The 19,571-nt window shown below is 40.7% G+C and overlaps 2 protein-coding genes across 2 annotated transcripts; one reads left to right on the forward strand and one right to left on the reverse strand.

Annotated features, from left to right (window-relative positions):
* Positions 1–5,521: 5,521 nt before the first annotated feature.
* Positions 5,522–14,089, reverse strand: sh3bgrl (SH3 domain binding glutamate-rich protein like). Its single transcript, XM_087798602.1, has 4 exons — positions 13,894–14,089; positions 7,851–8,036; positions 6,299–6,379; positions 5,522–6,072 (listed from the first exon to the last, which is right to left on the reverse strand). The coding sequence occupies exons 1-4, from the start codon at positions 13,936–13,938 to the stop codon at positions 6,037–6,039; spliced, it is 348 nt and encodes a 115-aa protein (XP_087654728.1). The 5' UTR covers positions 13,939–14,089; the 3' UTR covers positions 5,522–6,036.
* A 619-nt stretch (positions 14,090–14,708) lies between these two features.
* hmgn6 (high mobility group nucleosome binding domain 6) lies at positions 14,709–17,982 on the forward strand. The gene is made up of 6 exons (XM_087798603.1): positions 14,709–14,865; positions 15,805–15,831; positions 15,972–16,001; positions 16,799–16,849; positions 16,927–17,046; positions 17,125–17,982. Exons 1-6 carry the CDS (start codon positions 14,851–14,853, stop codon positions 17,170–17,172), a joined length of 291 nt encoding a protein of 96 aa, XP_087654729.1. The 5' UTR covers positions 14,709–14,850; the 3' UTR covers positions 17,173–17,982.
* The last annotated feature ends 1,589 nt before the right edge of the window (positions 17,983–19,571 follow it).

The following is a 19,571-nucleotide window of genomic DNA, read 5'->3' on the forward strand; positions in this document are numbered from 1 at the left end:
ACCTCCGGAGCAGGTAGAGTCTACTCCGCCCTTTTTTATAAAGAGCAGCAGTGTTATCCACCCAGTCCAGGCGGTTGTTGAGGTGAACACCCAGGAACTTGTAAGACGTGACAATCTCAATGTCCTGTCCCTGGATGTTCAGTGGTGAGGGGGAGATGGAGGGACACCGCCGGAAATCCACAATCAACTCCTTAGTTTTGTTGGAGTTGATCTGGAGGTGGTTTTCCAGGCACCAGTCAGCAAAGTCCTGGACAAGTCCCCGGTACGACCCATCATCCCCGTCCTTAATGAGGCCGACGATGGCGGAGTCGTCCAAGAACTTTTGCAGGTGACTGGTGGGAGACAGGTGTTGGAAGTCTGCAGTGTACAGTGAAAAGAGGAACGGTGCCAACACTGTTCCCTGGGGGACCCCTACACTGCACAGTACAGTCTTCGAAACACCATCCCGGGTCCTCACGAACTGTGTCCGCTCCAGACAGCTCCAGCTTGTCCCTCAGGATGTTCGACCTGATGATATTGAAAGCACTGCTTAGATCCAGGAAAAGGATCCTCACAGTGCTTCCAGGCGACTCCAGGTGAGAAAGTGCTCGTTGGAGAAGGAAGATGATGGCGGCCTCCACGCCGATGTCAGGTTGGTAGGCAAACTGCAACAGATCCATGGAGGAGCGCACCGGAGGACTCAGGTAACTAAGGACCAGCCGCTCCAGAGCCTTCATAAGGTGGGATGTCAAGGCCACAGGTCTGTAGCAGCTGGGATCCTTAGGGTGCTGAGTCTTCGGCACCGGTACCACACAGGACGTCTTCCACAGTAGTGGAACTCTTCCCAGGGTCAAGCTCATGTTGAACAGAAGTCCAACAATTTCACTTAACTGGTCAGAGCACGTCCTGAGTACTTTGCCACCGATGCCGTCTGGTCCAGGGGCCTTTGTTGTTCTGGTTCTCCTGAGCTGATTTCTCACCTGGAGAGGTGTGAGGGACAGGCTGGGGTGGGGGGGGCATTGTCCCCTGTGGAGTCAGCGGGGGGGCTGGAACAATACAAGCTCGGGGGGGAGGAAAAGGTAAATGTAGAGGTGAGAATGGTGTAGAAGACGGGGGGAGGGACGACACCTCAAACCTTGAAAAATAACCGTTTAAGTTGTCAGCCCAATTCTGATCCCCCGCCACTACAGAGAGCCTGGTCTGATGTCCGGATATAGATTTCAAACCTCTCCAGACATCTCTGGTGTTGTTATTGGCCAGACTCTCTTCCATCTTCCTCCTGTACCTCTCCTTTCCCTCCCTGATCTTTCTTCTCAGCTCCTTCTGGACTGCCATCAGATCCTCTTTGTTTCCTGACCTAAAGACTCTCCTCTTCTCCTTTAAGAGAGCCTTTATTTCAGGATTAATCCAGGGTTTGTTGTTGGAGAAGCATCGTACAGTTTTGGTTGGTACAATGCTCTCCACACAGAAGTTGATGTAGTCCGTGACACATGTAGTTAGTCCGTCAATATCCTCCTTGTGGGACTCACTGAAAATGCTCCAGTCCGTGGTCTCAAAGCAGACCTGCAGAGCTTCCTCAGCTTCATCAGACCACTTTTTGACCGAGCGAGTCACTGCTGGTTGCCTGCTCACAAGTGGCTTGTAAACAGGTTGGAGATGGACCAGACAGTGGTCAGCTCGTCCCAAAGGAGGAAGGGGGGATGATAAATAAGCGTCTTTAGTGTTCGCATAAAAAAGGTCCAGTGTGTTATTGTCTCTGGTGGCACAAGTGACGTACTGCGTGAATTTGGGCAGACAGGAGGAAAGAGATGCGTGATTAAAATCACCGGAGATGATAAAGAGGGCCTGAGGGCTCTGAGTCTGTAACCCGTTCACTACTCCAGTGATGACGTCACATGCTGCCTCCGCGCTCGCCGACGGTGGAATGTACACAAGCACCGTGACAACATGTGAAAACTCCCGTGGCAAGTAGAAAGGTCTCAGACTCAGCGCCAAAAGTTCAATGTCAGTAGAGCAGTGTTGATCCTTTAAAGTGACGTGCCTGGGAAGGCACCACTTCTCGTTGACGAACACCGCAAGACCTCCGCCCTTTCTCTTCCCGCTCATCTCCGTCCGGTCCGCGCGTAATAAACAGAATCCATCCAGCGCAGCAATCGCGTCCGTGTGGTTCTGGTTCAGCCACGTCTCCGTAAGCATCAGCATACTGCACCGTCGATATTCCGGGTCGAACCTGGTCGCCGCCGCGAGTTCGTCCATCTTGTTTGGGAGAGATCTCACGTTGCCCATGACGACGGACGGCAGCGCCGGTCGATAAGCTCTCCTCAGCTCCCGGCGTTTAACTCCGGCGCGGCATCCCCGTCTCCTCTTCATAATATCCCGGGGGATGATGGGTCGCTCCTCCGGCCGCACCGCAGAGAAACGCAGCGCCAGATCAAAGTTAGACATTTGGTCATTAAGAGACGCTAACCATTTTTCATTTGATATATAATCCATTAAAATGCCTTTCACAATGCCTTTCACAATGCCAGATAGGGATGTTGATGTATTCCTTAGTCTTCCAGTTCAGAAGGATTGTTGGCCTGGGAACACCTCTGGATCCCCTGGGAAGAGCCTGACAACGTAGCTGGAGAGAGGAAAGCATGGACCTCCCTGTTGAGGCTGCTGTCCCTGCGACCCGACCCCATGTGGTGGAAAACAAACATCTTTTCTTTACTTGAGAAATATTCATTTACTCTCCTCCAAGTACAGTGTATTGATGTCACTCAATATCGCACAATATATTTTAATTAATGTACCAATGGCTCTCTTATACTTCTCCTGTATATTGCAGCTGCATGGCTCTATTGCCTGTGAAAAAGAACTTCAGAGCAGAAGCTACACCATTGCTGTTATTGTCTTGTGTCACGTACAAAAGAATGTGAGCATTCTTTCACGCACTGTTATGATGGCCCCTGACCACTGCATGAAGGTACCAGGGCAAGTGGATACATATGTTCCATTAGAGTCGAATCGAGTATGGCTGTAACCGTGTAGTGGAAATGCACCATGTCTGTCAGCTGGCCTGGGAATGTCTCGGGTCCCCCCAGGAAGAGCTGGATGGCCTCCTTGCTTAACCTGCTGCCTACGCGACCAGACCCAAGTAAAGTGGAAGAAAATAACACATGGGATTTAAAATACATATATCCAGAAATATTCCTATAAATCAGATTTTTAGAAATAACAGAGACAAATGGCACAAGAAACAGATGTATGGTGTCTGTTGACAGAATTGTGTAAAGATATAACTCAAATTAAATTATTTGGCTCTGCGGACATGGCTGCATGTGATTTAACCATTTCCACTTTCCCACATTTCTGGCAATGACGTCTGATTCTGATTATTGATCTCTTTTCCATTGACATTAAGTTTAAATTGTCAGCCAACACTCGCACATACACATACACAGTTGCATCATCTCCAACATAATATTTTATAAAAAGTTCAAAACCCACATAGCAAATATTATTGATTCAATGTTGATTTTTAGTCAGTTTATTTTTGGTTGACGTTGATTCAATGTTGAATAACTGTCACCATTTTAACATTGAAAATCTGTCGTTGAATCAACATTGATGCGACATTAGACATAGATGTTGGGTGTTGGGGAGGGGCATTTGTGGCGGGAATGTTGGACATCTGTGGCAGAAACGAGTCCTTATAACATGTTATTAATTGTTATATTTAAATATAATATTTATTATTATCCTCAAGTACTACATCATTGTTTTTCAAATCATAACCGAGTAACTCATAATTCAGCATATTACTGAAAATCAAGGCTTTTCCTTGATTAAAAAATTAAAAATAAATAAAAACATTATATTTTTATTTTCAAGGCCCAATCCTGTGTGCTTGGAGTAGGATGGGGAGTCAGAATCCAGTACTGCAAAGAGAAGATTTTCCAGTCCACCAGCTATTCATTTTCCTGGTACAGTGGTGACGCTGTCAGTAGTGACCTCAACTGCTACGCTTACTTTCAAGTATTAATGCATCTATTTCTACCTGTTTGTTATTGCAGTACTTAGGAGTGTCGAACCAAGATGCTTCTGTACCAACCCTTGATAAAGGAAAGGTATACAATTACTTATTAAAATGGACTTCAATAACTTTTAAAACCATTTACAGTTTTTATGTCTTTTTTAGCCTCTGGAGGAAGCTGCTCAGAAACTGCCCAGCACTTTGGCCAGTATTATAATGTTTAGTGAACCACTTCACTTTCTAAGTGTGTTGTCCAAGTTAAAACACAAGTGTTTTGTTCTTACATTTTTTGCCTAAGTGGAATCTGCTTGGCAGAGTCAGTCCAACTGAATAATGATGGTAGACAAACTTGGGTAACATTTGGGAATGTGTCGTCTTGAGTTGTTGTTATATAGTTTCATTATATTATTTTTGGATAAATGATTTAAGTCTGATGAAAATAAATAGAATAATATATTGCAAGATTTACGTGTAATTTCATGCTGTGTATTTTTTAAGATTTAGCTCCTGAAACACAACAGGGAATGTTCTGCAGTAAGGAGCCAAGCCGGATCATGTAAGGCAAGTTTCTCATCAACTTCTTAACCATTATCAATTGAGTAACATATTCCTTGTAACTCTACTTTGTCTTACATCTGTGAGATGAAAAGTGTTCTAAACGATGTAATTGGTCGATCTGTACCTTTTTAGACATTGCTGCCAAAAGAATCATGACGATGCTAGCAGAGCTGCATATGGAGGTGAAGCAAATACTAAAGGAGGAACCAGTCCGTACAAAGATGGTGAACCATTTTTAAGAGTAACTTATTTTCTTCATTTCATTGTCTTCTACATAGCTATGCATATAGCAAACTATACATTTGATCTCTTATCTGCTTAGCTTGACCCGCCTGGAATTGGTTGCAGGGACACATCCGGTTAGCATGACCTGGAGAATGCTGTCTAGCCTGCATTTTCAACTGAGAAGGACAACAGATTAAGCAATTATGAAAACAGATTTAATTTCTAAGTTTGTAAAAATGTATTCCATTGTATATTTTGACTTTTGACAGTACAGGGACACAGTCCAGAAGTGGCTCCCCCATACACCTGATAGGAGAGGCGGAGTTGCAAGACAAAGGAAGGAAAAAGAGATTAGATATAAATAATAATTCTTATTTTAACTTTTACTTTTTTTCCAGAACATCTTTTTTAATGATTATTTCTAATTGATGTTTTTTCATTTATCAATATATTAGTTCTAAATTATTTTAAAAGAAAAGTTGTATTAGGTGCTTATTAATATCGACTAATTTTGTTAATGTATTTTTTTCAGAATCAGAAAACTTTTATTCTGATTCCACAGAGAAAATGAAATACTTAAAGACAACCCCAGCAAATTAGGCTAAGATGCATACAAACAACCACTCGGCTTAACAACTTCATCAGCACAGAAATGTGGGAGGAAACCAGAGTGCCTGATGGAAACCAAAACAACAAAATAATTTAGTTAAATGTTTCAGGTTCAATAACAAAGATAATCAATTCTTAGGTTTGTACTTGGTTTTATTTCTGGGAGATTAAAGGTAGTTAAGACTGGGAAGTCAAAAACAGATTGCTTGCAGCAAAAAAGAAAACATCACAGAGTGTCGGGACATACTGTACATCCTCGTAGAAAAAGGTTTGCTATTAAAACAGCATCAGTACAATATAAAAGAAACAACAAAGACAACAGGCTCGATCAATTGGACTACAAAAAAGTGCAGCAATTTTGGCGACAGGTTTGGCAGGAACACACACAGATGGGCGATTTTAGTGGTGTCTGATGTTCAAGGGCTGGAGTGGAGGTGTTCTCTGTCCAAGCTACATTGACTGTCCATGCTAACGGGTGATAGCAGACTGAGTTAAGAGGGAGGGGCCTCCCTTGACTGCAGCTGACAAGGCACAGCTGAAAAGATTAGTCATCTGGGTCAAACAAAAATGCTAACATTAATAAAGTGTGGTGTGAGCTGGAATCTCTTCCAGACAGGTCTGGGGGTTGAGGTGGGGTCATGTACAAACTACTGCTGGGCCTTCTTGGCGAGTGCCTCAGCTTCCTGTGGAGACAAGAGTGATGATCAGACCGTTTTTAGGCTAAAAAGTGAGGAAACCCCCTTTGTTTCTATGGTGACCAGCAGTTCCGGGGAGGCAAACAAGTAGCGCAAGGGGGCAGCAAAGAACCTGTCAGTGTTCTGCTGGTCATCATAACAGAACACAACTCAATTTTGGGATTCTAGATGGGATGCAGCTTTGAAAGAAGAAGTCTTGAATCATTTATCTTACCTTGGAGCCCGGCGGAGCGGTCAGACCTAAAAAAGCATACACAGCATTGTCTTCTCTGGCATCGAAGAAGGTCTCGTAGTTCTGAGGAGGAGAGAGAGAGACAGAGAGAGGTTGAGGAGTCCCTCTACTGAACCGGAATCCGACAAGTGGAATGATAATAAGAAATAGCATTTGAAGCAGCCGGAGGGCAACGAGGCGAGCAGCGAATTGCACACGGGCCAGTCTGCAACGCTCTTGTTATCTCTCCAAGGTCTGGTCAGACCATCTGACAGCAGGTTTTATTGTGTGCAAAAATGGAAGTATGGAAATAATAGGTAGGTTTGTCCAGGGCATTCCTCGTCTCTTAAGTTCTCTAACATCTCTTTGTGTGCCACTTCACTGCTGCTTTGATATCATCAAGATCTGAGCACGAGTGATTCAAACAGGAAGCTTCAGAGACGCTGGTCAGTCGTCTGTCCAACTGTATTTACGCTCTTCTGTGAGGACGTCGATCATTTACTCTGCTGCCTCTGAAACTCAATAACGACAACCATGAATCAGGTTTTGACTTTAACTAATATAAACCTTCAGCTTACACATGGAAAATAACAGAATCAGCATTTAGCCCTAAGATGATAATACTGTACTGTATATAATAATATCGTTCAATTGATATTTTTTCAACTAAGGTAAATCAGCAAATTTTCATGGTAATAAATTCACATTTTGTTATTTAATGATTATGGTTGTAGCTATGTGACATTATGTGTTTTATTTACCGCTACAGATTCTTTTCTCCCTGGTTGAAGTCTATTTCTCTCCAAGATGCAGTAAGTCTCTCATCATGACAATGTTTTAAAGTTACTTCATAAAGTATCCCTCTGTCTGATGGTGCATGTAAATAACATTTAGGTACTAGTCTCAATAAGAGACATTGGTGTGATAAATAGTGATTTTTAACCAAATACAATGTGATATCCCTAGTGTCACTAATGTGAGAATATAAATAATGTTTAAACAAAAAGAAAACAATGTCTGTTCACGAGACTTATACATCAAAATAAGAGTTTTTTTAAAAATCACATAAAAATGAGAAGGACTAGACGGGACTGGAACTCAGGATCTTGTGGTGAAGTGCCATATAGTGTAAAATTGAGCTAAACTGGGTGAAATGCCAAAGATGAATTAAAGATTTTAATTAATTCGTGATACCACTAAACTCAGTACTTCTTGGCCACAAATCTATCTCTCTGGAAAAACAAATGTCTATTTTCTATTCTGCCCTTTTGAGGGCCAAATGAATACAGCCAAAGGGCTGCATGTGTCCCCCCGGCGCAGGTGTTCTAGTCTATTGATGGTGGAGACTTCCAGGATTATTGATAATTAATAATTTAATGATAAATCATAATACCATAGAAAGACACTATATTGGCAGGCAGAGTAAAGCAAGTAAAGGTTCAACCGTTATTATTGTCACTTTTCACTATAAACTAAACAGTGTCAGAACATGATGCAAAGGGTCATTCCAAACAACTCGTGCTGCAGAGTGCGTGTGTGTGTGCGTGTGCCTCACCCCACAATATTTGCTCTCATTAAATATCTGTGGCGGCAGTGGATTCCCAGTGGCTGGCCTGGACTCTTCGGGAACGTTCTCCCTCATCCACTTGCGGTTGTCTTCGTCGGCAGCGATGTCACACTCCTCGTACTCGATCTTATTGGCCGCCAGGAAACCAATCACATCCTGCTGCTGCTTCTTGATCTGTAGTATAAGGAAGTTGAGAGGGCGACAGAGGAAGTTGTCAGTTAGCGTTGAACCACAAGCTCATCTAAAAAACGTTGTTGCGAGACTTTTCTGACTTCAAAGGTCACACAAGACACTATTGCGCAACGCAGGACGATCACAAGCGCTTCTCACACATGCTTCACGTACGCTGTTGTGTACACATTGACGATCCGATTTTCTCAGCATGGACGTTTGAGGGCGTGATTATATAAAAATGTTGTCCTTTGGGATTTGGATGGGTGTGTGCATGAGGGAGGATGCCCCTACAAGGACAGACGGAAACAAGGGTCCCTGTGCAACTCTAGAGGAGGTAAAACAAGAGCCAAATAAGGTCTGCAGCAAGAAGACACACAGCTGCGCCCACAGACACACACATTCATGCAATTACAATTGTGGTTCTCCAATAGTGGTTGGTCACATTCAAATTCTTCTTCTTTTTTTTTTTTTTTTCGGTGGTATTACCAAGCAGAATTGATATTACTTTCATTGCTCCGGATCAATTTAAAATCGAGGCTTCTACATCATGTGTCTAATCTGGCCCTCCAAGGCATTTAATGTGGCTAAAAGGAGCTTTAAACAGCAGCAAGAACTACATTCTGCCATGAAGAGGCTATTTTCTAAAAAGCACACAATATAAATGATGAATAAAACTGAAAAAAAAACTGAAAAAAGGAATGCAAATGCAAAATAGTTTCATGTTCACATTCACTTTATTAATCCCTCTGGAGATCTCCTTCAGGGAAAAGTAGAAAAAAAATTCATGTCACGAGGTCAAGTCTGTAGTTTAGTAGTTTCAGAAATATCACAATGACCTGTATTGTCGCCAAGAGCACTAGAAACAGATGAAAATACCACATAGATTGTTAAAAAATAGACACAAGACAGTTTTTAAAAAAGAAGTCTTAGGCGTGAGATACAGTAACCGCTGTGGAAAAGTCATTATGATCATCAATCTAATGATTAACCTCTTTGTCAGACTATAGTCGGGGTCATAGTGTATGAAAGATAAAAGATTAAGGACGATTTGGAGCTGGCTTTTTGACAAAACTACCAGTCTGGTTGTGAGAGAGCTTATCCGAGGAGCCAACAAAACAGGCAGATTAAGGAAATAAGGGAACAAGGACAGTCCTAGATTATCAGATATTTTTAATGCATTCATGCTGGGCAAAGATCCAAGACCAGCTTACAGCACTGCCTCAGATAGTTAGATCTAAACCTTATCAGAGCCTGTCCAAAATGATGATTTACTGCAGTTTAATTTACCTGCACAACAACATAGAACTCAGTCAACCTTAAGCATGTGTTGTTTCCAGCAAGCAACATTTCTAAGAAGAGCTGGCCACACGCCGTCTTCTCCAAACTGTAACTGCAGGGCTACCATTTATTGTACTTGACTTTTGTGAATTTAGAGTCTATTCTATTGTAGTCGAAAAGAAGAAGAAACAATATGTCTACCTCTGTTCTTTGACAAGAATGACTCAGGAGGCCGACTAGGGATGAATGAATCACAAGAAATATACATTTAGCTCGAAGCACAGATGTGCGTAGCGTATACGTTTTATTAAAATGATTTTGGTTTGTTTTGACGACGGTACAAAACAAAAGCACTATGTTTATATGTAAAATTAAACAATAAAGAACAGCCAGAAAGTAATTGTGATCAGAATTGAAAGAAACTATATTATCATTTGATGACATCATGTTATTTGTGGATAGTAGACATGTTTGGCCCTCAACAATAGTCTGGATCAGTCTGTGAGAAAGGTCAAAGTTTTGGTGTAAAGATTGCCTGCCAATTGAAGGGATTGATTTATCATAGATATATACAATCTTCTGGGGCTTGGATAAATATAATAGGGTGAACACTGTCGACCCAGGTAAATTAATACTAGCTTCAAAACAACCATATTGAAGTTATAAAATGTAAACAAATGTAATTGTTTTATTACTTGTGTTGTCCCTGGCTCATGATGAACGACATCCACCACAGCATATGTATAAATGGAAGGTTGTTCATTTTTACAAAAAAGCAGCATAAAGTATAAAACAATAACGTTTGTTTTTAGGCCTTAACACAAGGGTTAAAAGCTGTGTAACATTCACAGACAGACTTGAATGAAGAGAAGAGGATGGCTGCGGACTACTAGAGTTGTCAGTCTTAGGCATGATTATGTTTTGCATATGTTGCATTGCACAGTGGCATATTAGCCTTCTCAGAACCATAACACATGCGAACATTAAAGTGATAGTTCACCCAAACTTCACTCATTTTCTACTCACCCTTATGTTGACAAAGGTTTCGGATTGTTTTCAGATAAAGCAGTTTCTTTTAATAGTTATAGACAATCATGCAAGTCAATTTTAATGAATCGACTAGGGTTTAATTGTCATCGTATTTATCTTTATCCTTATAGTAAATTTATACTTCATAGGGATGGTGCGCATAAAACCGTTGCTGCCATATCTCTATCTCACATTGATAACGCCGAGCCAAACATTACAACCACTCACAGGTAGCATTATCAAGCCAAGTGAGTTGTTCCTGGTTAGCGAAACTTGGCACTAGAAGCGATAGCGTGTTTCGATACTACTGATACATTTTGGGAGGTGCCTCCAAAGAACCAAAGTTTGATGGCTGTGAAACAATGTGCCCAGAAGTAGGAAATGTGTGTTGAAATCAATGTGCATTTCTCTGGAGTCGAGTTAACTTGTAAACAGTGTGTGGCTGTGAGCGATAAAGACTGATTAGATCATCCTGATTTGGGCAGTTAACCCGACTGGAAGTTAAACAACAGCAGCCTCCACCCATATGTCTGCATATATGGTGTCACCACAGAACCTTAAACTGCTGCCTAAAAGTCAAGGAAATTACCAAAGACAAGGCCCTTAACGTATGTACCTAGAGTTGAAAAGCTTGTAACATACACTCTTGTAGCATGCAGGAGGTTGCTTGTATCGTGCAAAAACTTTCAAACACTTCAATGCATTTTTAGAAACCGGGTAATAATATAAATGTTACTTCTACTGATAAGTTGTTGTTGAATACCAACACTGCCTCTGTGTTTGCACCCTTCTACAGACCAAGCTTAGAGGTTAGAGGAAAACTCTCCTGCAGATCAGACTTTCACATGTAGAGATTTTTAAAACACACATAAAACTTACACTATGTGGCACTACGCTTATAGTAGTATATACACAGAGTGGCTTGTGAAAGTTGTAGTCAATTATTACTCACTTACTATAAATTATCAAACATTCCTTGAATTCCAGTTGACTACGTCATGTTCAGCAAACATGTTCCCAGACAAGGATGATTCCCCTCAACTTTACCTTAAAATACATGAACTAAAATGATTGTAAACCCCTTGGAACAGGTGTTCAGAAGCAATAAAAACACTTGGCTAAAGAATATTTATCAATCCTTAGAATACAATTTAGGACAAAATGCACTAAAACAATGCACAAAATGGCTTGGGCAGATTTTCTTCAAAACATTCAGAGCAAGCTTCATTTTAAAATGTGAAAGACCAACACCCTAAATAGGTATCCCCTAAACCATACCCGAGAAAATCTGCGCAACATTGAAGTGCTTTTACTACAAAAGGGTCACTCAAAATGACTTTTACTATTGTATCTTACACAGGTGACTCTATTCCAAGCAATAGAGCAATAAAAAGGTTTCAAACAAAGAAATCTCCTAGCCGGCTTTACATCAAAAAGTTGAACTAGTTTGTGTTACAGAAACTTCTGGAATTATAATGGAGTTTTTTAAATAAAGATACTTTTGTTTTTTATTAATCAGAGCCAGGGTGTGCCATTAGATAAATATTTACAGAATGACTTCCCTAACAAAGGTAGTCATCAAACGAACAACACAGGCTACAGTGAAAGCCATTTGCAGTGTTTCTAACAGCAGGAATTGAAAATAAGCCCCCACAGCAGAAGGATGCTTATAGTCTGATCATGAAACAGTCATGTGTTTTTTTTGAGAAAAAGCTCCAAACCACTGACTTCAGAGTAGCACAGTGATGCAGTGTATTGTTGCTAATGATGTAATCTACAGTAATGTTTGAGGTCTGAAAGAGTCCATGTGCTAGATCAGTCACTCTCTGTGTGCGAGCCACATTAACAAGCTATTCAGTGGGAGTAAATTGTTGCTAATGTGACCTGAACCTCATGGTAGGTTTAGATTTATTTTAACACTTTTTAGACTAAATACAGCATGCAACCAATGAATCTGCATTATTACAAAAAAAAGTTTAGTCCATCAACCAGGGATTTTCGTAAGAGCTACTTCTGTCTGCTCTACAACAAAACAAACAGTCTTGTTCAAATTGCTCATCACTCATCACTACTTTATCATAGTTGAAGGTTTTTATTTGCACAATTGTTTTGTTTAAAATAGTTAAGATGTGGGTCTGTAATTTGTAAATATGTTGAGATAGGGGTTATGTTTTGCATTTTCAGGTTAATTAAAAATATTATATCCTTGTGGTATTGAAAATGGTCCTAAGAACTGATTTGTTTTTTTGTTTCGGAATTGCATTAACAAATTTAGCATCTTAAAACGTTTGTCCTCAGCATGTTTCTCTGGACAAAAAAACATGTCCACTCTTTCTCCAAAGCATTTCACGTCAAATCAATCACTTTTTCCCCTAAATCTATGGCATTTTCTTTTCTCCTAGAGTCACAACTTGAGAAGGAAAATACTTTTCAAATGATTGGACTGTTGGCTGGATCAGCTTGCAGTGTAAATTCCTGCTTGGTTAGCCATAGAGCGCTGAATGATGAATCAACCTTGGTGAGTAGAATTCCATTTTTCCAACACATGCAAAGTATCCAATAAGAGCAATGATATTTATATCCAAGAATCTAAAATATTATGTGCTTGGAGCTAATAGATATATGTAAAAAAAACTACTCTGGTAAAAATCCAAAGCTTATCTTGACACTAAGACACAATAAAGGTCATCATCCTTTCACAAACACCTTGTGATCCAAATTAAAACAAATAGCAACCATAACTGCACTGTCATACAGCATTCCATTTAGTCTGCTACAGCTTTTAAACATATATCCGCGTTTTCACGTCAAATCTTTTTTGCCCTCCAACACAGAGAACAAATACACTTTTAGCTGGTAGCATGTAAACACAATGTTAGGTAACAAAAACACATTATATACTCAACAGATTTGAAATTAGATTCCATCAGATATGGATGGAAGGCAATATGGTGGCACCTACTATTTTAGAAAACCATAAACTACTTGGGATTGTGTTTGTTGTCACTACAACATACATCCACAAGCATCATGTCAACTTAGATGTGTGCATAGCTGAACCTAGACAAGCATCCCAAACCTGCTTTGTCACGCACTGAATGCTGTGTCAGTCAAGACTGCAGACTCTAATATATCAAATACTAACTGTGATCTTACTTAGGTGATATATCTTGATACTTTAGTCAGATTAAACAATCACCCACAGGCATTATAGACGACAGTTACAAAACAATAAAAACGAATGCTGTCACTCATCCTGGCTTCAAACATCACCTGTCAGTCACAAGTTATAGATCTGCTTTGTCTTGCCTTGTATACAATACCAGATATAAGTCTTGTTTGGAACCCTGGCTACGTGTGACACAGCAAAATGTGTATAGATCCATTGACTATTTCCAAAGATTACAGCAGAAAATCAAAGGAAACCCTGATGCTGATCCCAGCTTCACTTCCTTCTCATCTGTGACTGACACACTGTGTTTTGAGGTTAAATCCTTGAATAAAACTTTATGCTCTAATTCTATGTACAGTTACACAACAAAGCACTCACTGAAGTGGAGCCGGAGGACGATGCTATGTAGACTTTGACCACCATGTTCGTCGTCGGGTGCTGGTGCTCCAGGAAAGCCTCGGTGGTTGTGAGCTCCGTGCAGACGGTCAGCAGGCGGTGTTTGGTTCTGTGCCCGGTGCTCAGGAGCTCTTCGTCTGAGGGATCCAGCGCAGACTATCTGCGCAAACGCTCCTCGCCCAGACTGGATGGAGCTCGCATTCCTCCCCCGCCTCCTCTCGCCCTCCCTCCCCCTCTCTCTCCTTCTGCACTGTAACACTAAATAACAACTCGCTTTGCATTTATTCTTCACTTCCTGGCCATTCTGGCACTTTCCTGCACCTGAAGAAGAAGTGGTTACATTTGTGTGTTCAAAAGCACTTTCCTTGCACTGGGGCTGTGTGGGCCGCCATTATTAGAGGGACTTTGTTGCCCCATGCTGGCGTCTGGGCGAATAACACAAGGCTGTCCTCTGAGGCGAGTTTAGGGAACCGGCACAGAAATGGTGAAGAAAGGACTTGGGCGCCATGTTGGACTCAAGTGGTTTTCAATCTCCTCTGAATAAGAAAGAGATAGCTGGAGTGGCGCTTTCCCCCTGTTGTTGAGGTTAAGATGTGTATGGGTGGCACACGACTTATAGCGTTCAAATGAAAGATGCATTCATCCAGAAAGCGAGCGTTCTTCCCCGCGAGTGTCCTCCCATCTCCCTGCCTGTAAACCCGCTGAACATCACCGGCTCCAAAATCCACAGTGTTCCGCAGCACACGACGGCGCTCCGTGATTGGCCGAGTCGCCCATCAATCACGCAGTTGGCCGCACCCCTCCCCCCATTCAACCACTCTCCTCGGTGTTCCAGTGTGTTTACTACACTGCCGAGCATAACGGAGACGCTCGCCTTCACATGCACTGAGGAAAAATACACTTTTTAGTTGTTTTCTAAGAAATCTCCAGGAGATCAACATGCCCAAGAGAAAGGTACGTATCCACCAACACACCGTGCTTAATATCAGGCGTGAGTAAATTAAAATCGCGTGTGGAGACATCCATTCTGAGCATTACTAAATTATAACGGCATATACAAAGAAAATATATCGACGAGGATTTTTGCCTCGCTCGTATTTATATCGTGGATTTTTTTGTATGTAAAAGTGAATATTTTGATTCGCTAATGTGAGCTGTGGAAGGAGTTTATCGTGTTGGCGCCGCCGTCCTTTAGAGGCAGAAGTCTCGGTCTCCATGCAGTTAAAGCACAAGCAGCAGCCATGCTTTGCAGCTCTTGTCCACCGTCGTCGCCGAGCCACCGAGAACAAAACGGCTCGTGTATCGCCTTTTCGCCACTAAACCGACCCGGAGTACCGCCATAAAATAACACGGTGTCCTTTGTTTGCATTCCGATCGCAAAAGCGAACATTCGCCGCGACGTTTTGATACATTTTATTATTTTCTCTCTTTGTTCGCTGTCCCAAATGGCCGCAGTTGCGCAGCTGTGCCGTTGGGTGGCGCATGTGAGCCCAAAGCAGGTCCCTCCCCCTCTCCCGCGCCAGCGTTCAAATCTGAGCTGCGGGCCCTGAATGAGAGGGGGAGACATGGGGGATTTGGGTGTTGAGCCGGGGCTTGTCCCCCGAAATCTGCACCATTAGGGCCACATGGCAGCACTCTCGGTGAACCATCAAGCAAATTAAATGTACTCCTACATTTTAAGCCCACTAACCTGATAAAACTACCTGTAGTTTGACAAACATCACCATTCTACTTCAGTCTAAAAAGTTTTTCAACTGTGCCTATAGTAAAGGGATTAAAGTGAAAAATGGCTTGACAAAAGTTTCCTCCTATGAACCTGAACAGTTTAACTGTTAATATAGTTATAATTGTTTTTGTTTCATTCATTTATTGATGTTGTTATTTTCTCTACAGGGAGCAGAAGCAGGAGAGAAGGAGGAGGTAAGAGTGGGTCGAGTACAATCGCCCAACATTCCTGTCGTTATAATTAACTTTTAATACTAATTCTACATATTACTGTGATATTGGCTTCAAGACTACAAACCTGAATACACCAAGTGCTAATGTGTGCTTCCTTTCAGCCCAAGAGGAGATCTGCTCGGCTATCAGCGGTAAGGTTGTAGACATTACAAAACGATTCAACAATACTCTTAAAACTTGCTAGTTTCATTATTCTTAATGTTAAAGGTTAAACTTAATCTCAACAAGTGTATATATCTGTGAATGGAAATGAGCAGGGAAAACTACTTAATTCTCACTCCCCAAAACTAATGGTAATAGTAACCAGAATTCAAATTCAAACCTGCAAAGTTACATAGCCTAAACAAGAATGTTTGATTATTTAATCGACTCATTCTAATATAAGATTTAAATCAAACATTTTTATAAAACGTTTGTATACACAGTATATTCAAAACTTATTTTATTCCAAATAAATGTAAAACATTAATGTATTTAAATGTTCCATGAGGATTTAAACATTTAAATGTATTTTGATTATTATAAATTACAGGTATGTAGGTCATTTTTATTTTTAGATGTTAAACATAAAAATATATATATATCAGCTGACAGGTATTCAAAATACACATTCAAAAGTACCCAGACTGTTAATTTACTTTTCTGAGTTTAAATATGTTCAATATAAAAATACAATAAATTGTAGTCATTAAGAATATTCTTTAGTCGATTTGGAATACTTAAGTCTTCTATGGTCGCTATCAAGTTGCTCTAAAATGCTGCTTTTAACTGAATTCTATCAAATCAGCAGTTAACTTTTATGTTTTCTTAAAAACACCATACCATTTGTCTTTAATTATTTACCTTTTATTTACTTTATCATTTAAATTTGTTTCATTTATAACGTTTTTTTATACTTATTTTGTATGTCAACTTATTTCTTTGACAGAAACCAGCACCAGCCAAGCAAGCCGAGCCAAAGGTCAAGAAGGCAGCTAAGGTTGGTGAAGAGCAGAATCAGAATTAAAGTCAGGTAGTGATTAACTCCTCTGAATCGTCGCTGTTTTGTTCTCACAGAAAGAAAAAGCTGTGAATGACAAGAAGGAGGACAAGAAGACTAAGAAGGCAAAGGAGAACGTTGAGGCAGAAGCCAACGAGGAAAACCACTCTGAGAATGGAGATGCCAAGACCAACGAGGTGCGTGTTGCAGAGGAAGAACCACTTCTATCTTCTGGTTACTAGGTTTAGAACTCACTTTTGTTTTTGGTCCGGCAGGAGGAGGCAGCTCCTGAGGGGGCCAAGGAGGAGGCCAAGTCAGAGTAGCACCACTGCCCGAGCGTTCTCCTTCACAGCCTGTCGTCCTGAAAGCCCCAGTCAGTCAGCCAGCCAGCCCCCCACCACCCTCCAAGTCTCACATGGTTTCCCTCCAAGGCGTATTGTTAACAGAGGAATATTTTTATCAATGATTTTATAAGTATCCGTACAGATTTTTAGCACAAATTTAAGCTGATTATGGAGCGCCTTGCAGATTTGCAGTGGTCATATCAAGTGTCTGCAAGCAAGATGAACACACTAAAATCTTTTTTAAATGGCATTTCATGATTGTCGAAAGCTTGTTTGGTGTAGAAAGTGTGTCCCCGTCAGATTGGCTTTGTTGTGAATTGTGTATTCTTGCGTTTTTGCTGCCCTGACCGCACCACCCTCCACAATACCCCCTCTCCACCTCTCTACTCCCCATGTTTTATTAACGGTTCACGTGGGAGATTTCTTTTTAGACCTTTTTATTGTGCAGTGAGTTCCCTTTGCTTCTGTCCCATGGTCGTGTTTTATTTTTCCTCATTGAAATAGTGTTTAAAAAAAAGCGTGTTGTCCATAAGAAAGAGGAAGACGAACATGTGAAACATTCCGGGAACAGTGATGCCTCCGACCTGTCTCATTGATGACCCTGCTTTTGACGATTAAGAAGAAAAAAAAAAATCAGCTCCAGTTCCATCCACGCTGTTGCGTCAGCTTTTCTAAATGCATTTTTTTTAACTAGTAAATTTGGAAATTTCTCACAATGCAGGTGTCTGGTCCCTCTCTTATGTTCTGAAATTCTCTTAATAAAATAAAGTCCTGGGAATTTTCCTCAAAGCTGCCTCATGCTTTTTTTTCTTCAGATACCTTTAGATCTGCTTGATTTTGTTTATATAAACATGTATAATATATTGAAGCTGTCTGGTGACGGCCACTTTGACGTGTCATCATAAAAAGTACCGTTGGTGTAAAGTCCATACGGGTAATAAATCATAAAAAACACTGTCTATTGTCCAGTAAGTATGAAAAGACGGTTACAAGTTTGAATTTGCAGAAGGAACAAAAAAATATCGGGCTGAGTAAAACAGTGATTATAATATATATATGCAATAAACCACCATTTCACTTGTTTCCTGCTCAAATTAAAAAAATGTCACGATACCGTGGCCATTTTCATGGAATTGTTGCAGGAAGCACAACACTTCAGCTGCTTAGTCAATGTGCTTCCACCAGTGAGATCTGAGTTCTTATTCACCATCATCTCCTGTCAGCAATTTAATTCAGCCTCATCCGCCTTCGCTTGTCTTTCTTCTTTGCCACGCCTCCACATCTGTTAAAGACGGATATAAGAAATGTCAATTACGCTAAAGGTGACATTTTTGTTACTTTTTCTTTTTTTTATCTTGGCTTAACCACAGCTACTATTGACTTGAGTTGGTTGACAAGTCAATATGAGAAAAGAGCAGTAATCATAAACAGGTTGTGCTTCTGTCGGTAAGTCAGCATGTTGAGGGGAAAAAATTCTATATTGTGCAGGAAACGCGATCAAGCAAGGGGCCAGCTACATCGTCCACACTTGATACAAAAAATCACGACATCTTCAGGATACATTACACGATTTTGTCTCAATTACTACTTTATACTACTATGTTTTTGGAGTATGGGAAAAAACCTGAGTGCATGGAGAAAACCCAGGTAACACAGGACGAAAATACAAACTCCACACAGAAAGGTCGCAAGTTTCCTTCTCCCCAAAAACTCACAGGGAACTCATTTTAACCATTTAAAAACTAACTAAATAGCTGCTGGATGGTTAGTATGCTAAATAGTAATGTAAGTGTTTAACTCATTTTTAAGGTGTTTACCCTTGTGTCATCTCTTTGTATCAGGCTTTTATTAGACGTACATGTACTTGATTTTGAGGTTGCTACACAAGTTTACGCTTGGGTTCATGCAAATTCTTTATGTCTGAAGGAGAGGAAAGAAAGAGCCTAATCTACCTGTTGGTGTTATGATTACACAGAAGCTTATAAAAATGTGTTTTTTTTAATAAAAACTGACCTTATGCTAGACTGATCCTTTTTTTTGTTGATGCTAACAAAAGCAACATGTATCAACATCGGGTATCAGTGTCATGCTCAATTGTCTTTAACGTCTTGTCTATTTTCAGACTCATAGTAAACATTGAACACTTGTCTTTTTCACTCAGACAATTTACAAACAGAAGCTAATAACTTGAACCAGAACTGAACCAACACATTTGTTTTTGGGTCTCTGGGTCACCTTGACCCTGAGATAACAAAAGGGATAAAGACTTCAACAGAGAATCTGAAGTTGTCTGTGTTTAAACAATAGAGCGATGAACAGAAGGACAGACATATAGTAGCTATTTGAAGATATTTTTAAAATATCATCCTTTTTAAAAA

The sequence above is a fragment of the Callionymus lyra genome, chromosome 9, assembly GCF_982586985.1.
Source record: "Callionymus lyra chromosome 9, fCalLyr1.hap1.1, whole genome shotgun sequence".
In the NCBI taxonomy this organism is placed as follows: domain Eukaryota; kingdom Metazoa; phylum Chordata; class Actinopteri; order Syngnathiformes; family Callionymidae; genus Callionymus; species Callionymus lyra.

Excerpts from the sequence above, each read along its gene's own strand:
- hmgn6 (XM_087798603.1), top strand. Across the intron at positions 16,002-16,798 it reads GATCTGCTCGGCTATCAGCG|AAACCAGCACCAGCCAAGCA; the intron begins GTAAGGTTGTAG and ends TTTCTTTGACAG. Across the intron at positions 17,047-17,124 it reads GAGATGCCAAGACCAACGAG|GAGGAGGCAGCTCCTGAGGG; the intron begins GTGCGTGTTGCA and ends TTGGTCCGGCAG.
- sh3bgrl (XM_087798602.1), bottom strand. The coding sequence starts at position 13,938 with ATGGTGGTCAAAGTCTACATAGCATCGTCCTCCGGCTCCACTTCA. Across the intron at positions 6,380-7,850 it reads ATGAGAGCAAATATTGTGGG|AACTACGAGACCTTCTTCGA; the intron begins GTGAGGCACACG and ends TCTCCTCCTCAG. Across the intron at positions 6,073-6,298 it reads CCGCTCCGCCGGGCTCCAAG|GAAGCTGAGGCACTCGCCAA; the intron begins GTAAGATAAATG and ends TTGTCTCCACAG.